At 43.3% G+C, this 4,646-nt stretch overlaps 1 protein-coding gene across 2 annotated transcripts in view; it reads right to left on the reverse strand.

The window, feature by feature from the left end:
* VPS13A (vacuolar protein sorting 13 homolog A) overlaps positions 1-4,646 on the reverse strand; it is a 222,156-nt gene that overhangs the window by 91,933 nt on the left and 125,577 nt on the right. For both annotated transcript variants that reach the window (XM_019517426.1, XM_019517427.1), the window contains exons 42-43: positions 2,697-3,053; positions 1,150-1,251 (exon numbers count right to left, since the gene is read on the reverse strand). In XM_019517426.1, coding sequence (XP_019372971.1) covers positions 1,150-1,251; positions 2,697-3,053 — 459 coding nt within the window. The remainder of the gene's footprint in view (positions 1-1,149; positions 1,252-2,696; positions 3,054-4,646) is intronic.

The following is a 4,646-nucleotide window of genomic DNA, read 5'->3' on the forward strand; positions in this document are numbered from 1 at the left end:
CGGTGGCGGGGACCCGGCGCCGGCCGACTCGGTGATGCACCAGGACTACAAGCCCTGGAAGGCGCATCGGCCGGAGCCCAGCTGCAAGCCCAAGAGCGAGTACCAGGTCTCGGACGCGCCCTTCGAGCGGGAGTCGCAGTACCAGAAGGACTTCCGCGCCTGGCCCATCCCCAAGCGGGGCGACCACCCCTGGATCCCCAAGCCCGTGCTCCCCGCCGGCCAGTCCTCCCGGGAGCGCTCGGCCAGCCGCGAGAAGAGTAGGAAGGGGCGCGGCCCGCCCGAGCCACCCGACGAGGAGCAGCCCGAGGCCCGGGAGAAGAGCAAGAAGAGGGTGTCCGCGCCCGAGGACGGGGGGCACGGCGGCCTGGACGGCGGCAAGGGCAGGGCGGCCGCCGACGCCCTCAACCGGCAGATCAAGGAGGAGGTGAAGGCTGGGGCGAGCAGCTCGTACAGGTGAGAGGTGGCTGCGTCTCCCCCTGCACCCACACCAGGCTTGTGCCCCATCCCCGTCTGCTTCCCTTCGTGCCTCGTACCCGTACCTGCCTCGTGCCCCATCCCCATCCCCGCCTGCCCCCTTGCGCCCACACCAGCCTTGTGCCCCATCCTTATCTGCTCCCACCACCCACACCGGCCAGTGCTACCTCTACCAATCTACTGCATGTCACATAGAAGCAGCTTGTGTCACTGGTGGCACATGTTCCACATGTTGACCACTCCTAGATTGTGACAGCCCATACCCCATACAGCCTAGATGATGAAGGGGAGACTACAAAGGCAACATTTATGGTATGACAACAAAGTAATGGAGGCTGTACAGCAGTGGTTGTGCAACAAGAACAAGGTCTTTTACATGTTGGGATACATGCTTTTGTTCAATGTGAAAAAAACATTAACGGGGAGTATGTTTAAAGTTGGCTGTGCGTTCAGCAATGATGTACAAAATGTATATTTAACTATTAGAAAAATGGAAGCTATTACTTGCAGATGACCCTCATAACATTCTGCAACCTCTTGCCTTAACATATGGAAACAGTTAAGAACAGGGTATTCACATACATTTTAAATCTCACTCTGCTGGTTAATATTTCAATTCTAAAGTTATTTACAAACTGGCCTTGGAAATCAACTGTTTTAATTTTGAAAGCATACCTTGATTCCAAGAGTCCACGGTTTAAAATCATCACTCTTTTCAATTTCTAGTGGTTCAAGCAAAGGTTCCCACACACCAAACATCTCATTAAAGTAATGTACCTGAATAAATACAAAAATCACACAGACATGACATACTGTATTTTCTTGCATACCACAGACTCTCAAAATAAGATGCAAACCTTGTTTTGGAAAGATAAAATGAAGAAAAAAGATCCAGCCCCAAGTCATCAGTGAATTCTGATGGCAAAGGATCCTGATTATATGGCTGAATATTCAGCAGTGCTGCTCAGGCAAAAGCTAAAGTGTTGACCCTCTCTCTCTCAGCCTCTGGTGAACTGACAGCAGCTGTTGGCTGCTCAGTCAAAAGGTACTGTCCATTCCACAGCAGTTCTGAAGGAGTTAACACTACCTCTGACATGGACTCTGTCCCCTCCTTCCCTTGAGGCTGACGGGGGAAGCAGTATGGCAGCCTTTTATAGCACCTTAATGATCCCATTCCTTCATTCCAGCACAGAAATACTGCTTCCCTGCTTAAGACATGCACTCCAACTCTGGAAGGCTGACTTCTGGGAAGAAGGTGCATGTGGTATGCAAGTAAATGATAAGAGAATTTTGTGCCAGGAGGATTTATAGACTCAAACACAATCATCAGAACTTAAGTATTTTTCAAAGTTACCCTACATCTCTCTTCTACCATATATCTGTTACATCCGTGCAAATACTTGGTTGATATAAATGGAATTATTTGCAATCATAAAATGAAGCATATACCTAAGTGTTTGCAGGAATGGGAAACTATGCTATAAATATTCAGGGTAGGGACCAACTAATGCTTTTAGTTTCTTGCAAAAGATGATCTTGCACAGATGCACAGAATAAAGGAATATGAAAAAAATAAATAATTAGTGAATGTTATTAAAAAAACGTTCTCAGCTATGAACCCAGATCATGTATCTTTGCATGGGGATAGGTAACAAACCATAAGCTATAGTGATGCATTATATTAACAGTTACAGCATATTACAATTATCGATTAAGATTACTGCAGTAAAACACTTGGGGCATTCATACACATGCTCCAGGAGGTGCAGGGAGAGGGGTGTGCTTTAATTAGAGCAGCTTGGAGAGCCACTCTAATTAAAGCATGAGGAATGTCACATGTACCAGTGTCCCCGGGCTGAAAAATGGTGGTGTCGATACTTTAACTAAAGTTCATCACACAAGCTTTTATTAAAGTGTCCCCGCCACCATTTTTCAGCACAGGGATGCTGTAGCATGGTAATTACCATGCTGTTGCAATTACAGCGTGTCGAAGCAGCCTCAATGCATGTGTATAGGTGCCTTTGGGGCCTATACCTGTTGTGTTCTAGAAGGCATTACAATTACGTTTTTAATGCATCTGATTTCAGTTATTAGGTACCTTATTTTTGCCTTTGATTTGTTTGCTCAATTTAGAAAGCAGATAAGGCTGCACTTGTGCTTGCTACAAGACCTTCCTCTCAGTTTTGAGAAAGGGAAACTTATTTAGTCTGCTAAATCCTTACCTCTAGTTCAAGCTGGGAATGAAGGTTGATGAGGGTACTCCAGTTTTTGACCTCACCAGAAAATGCTGATTTTGCCAGAAGCATAGGTACTGTTCTGTGACCCACCCCAGCTTCAAGAGTTATGATGACTGATGCAATTTCCATGTGTAAGGTCTGTCCTGTAGGAACCAACTCTGCTACTGTATCTGTATTTTCATTTTCACTTGACTCTTCAAGAAACCACATTTTTAGATTTTTTACATCTTTCTTATCCCACAAGTCTGGAGGAACTGGACTAATCTCTTCCTCTGCAGTCTCTGCCGTTGGAGAAAAGGCTGACATAATACTCATCACTGTATTTATGATAATTGGTGAAACCTAAGAAAAAAATTATTTATAATGTTTGATGATTGGAAAACATGTGGAATTTAGTATAGAGAAAATATCAACTACTTTCTAATGTCTTACTAGGCAGTTTTTGCTTTCGGTCAAAGTTATGCTGAATATTTGTTACAATACCTGCAAATTTCCCTCCTGTGACTGGCTTCTCCCTTCTTAATTCAGCACTCAGACTAAATTGTCTCTTTGCATACGCTAGAAACAGGGAATTACTCTGGGGTTAAGCCATCCTCTGCTAGAAAGCTGCTTTCCTAGTTATGCCATAACTGTTCAATATATCTTCCAAATAAAAAGCTTTCAAATTGTTATAACACTAAAATCTTTTGCTAATAACCTGAAAACATAACTATGTAAACCTTGTACAGACTTCAGAAAATGCAAGGCAAGTTGAAGGAGAGTTCTAATATATAAAAGAAAATATGTAACATTTTTCCCCATTTTAGATGCTGACCTCTTTCCCATTTATTAGAAGTTAGTAAAGGACATGAAAAATAGTTGGGAAGGAGAAACAAATAATGCATGACAGAAAATTAAGCTCCCACTTCCAAAAGGTAATACTGAAGCATTCATCTTTGAGATCATTATTTCTTGTCAAGAGACACTTTTGAAGACTACGTCTGACCAAATCTAATAAAAGTTGTTGATCAAAACTAAGTGACAGCCTTGCACATTTCTTTTGTAAGAGCTAATACCATTTCAGCCCACAAAACTGGCATACATGGGCCCTCCCACTACTGTATATATTTTGGAAAGTGTTACATTTTACGAACTGCATTAATCAACAGCTTCAATGGCTTCTAAAACAAGCCTCAAGAGGAAAGGAAACCACTGTCATGCTCTAAACTGATCTATCTGGCTCTTGTTGCAGCTTCTATTTAGCTTCTAGCTTATTTTATCATTTTATGCTAAAGACTGAAATAAAAAGAAAAGTGAAATGATTGTTGTGGGCAGTGTGGAAAGATGCATTTACCTTAGTTAAAAAAAAGATATGGGAATGTAAAAGGCAACACTGTTATTAAGAAAAACAGAGTGGGCTGAGATTGGCATTTCAGAGTTCATTTGAGCTAAAATAATAGCCATCAGAAAAGAAAGATTTTGAAAAAATATATCCAAGTGAAATGGAAGTCGTGTCCCAAAGAAGAGCTACAAGAACCCTAAAAAACAACAGCTAGGTCCCAGGTTGGAAAAAGTGAGCAAGAATGCTTGTTCTGACAGATCAGGAACGCTAAGAAGCCATAACAAGCAGGAGTGTGTGAAACTTTGGCCACCAATTCGATTCAGAGAAGATTCAGCCCAATTCAGAGGCTGACTCACCAAATCCAAATCAAACTGGGAGAAAAACAAAACAAAACCTCCGAACTGATTCAGAAGGCAGTCTTTCCGGGGAACAGAAACTGAGAAGAGGAAGGGGGATGGGGAGGGGGGAGACCTGACCTCTGTAACTGGCCAGTGACTATGATCTTTCCCCAAGTCCCCTTCCAATCACAGTGCTCAGGGGGAGGGATGTAGAAACAGCACATAAGCCTGTCTGCAGCCTTTCTGTGCCTTTTATGAGCTGTTTCTGCTTGACCA

This window comes from Gavialis gangeticus, unplaced genomic scaffold (genome assembly GCF_001723915.1).
Source record: "Gavialis gangeticus isolate Ggan-Ray unplaced genomic scaffold, GavGan_comp1, whole genome shotgun sequence".
Taxonomy (NCBI): Eukaryota; Metazoa; Chordata; order Crocodylia; family Gavialidae; genus Gavialis; species Gavialis gangeticus.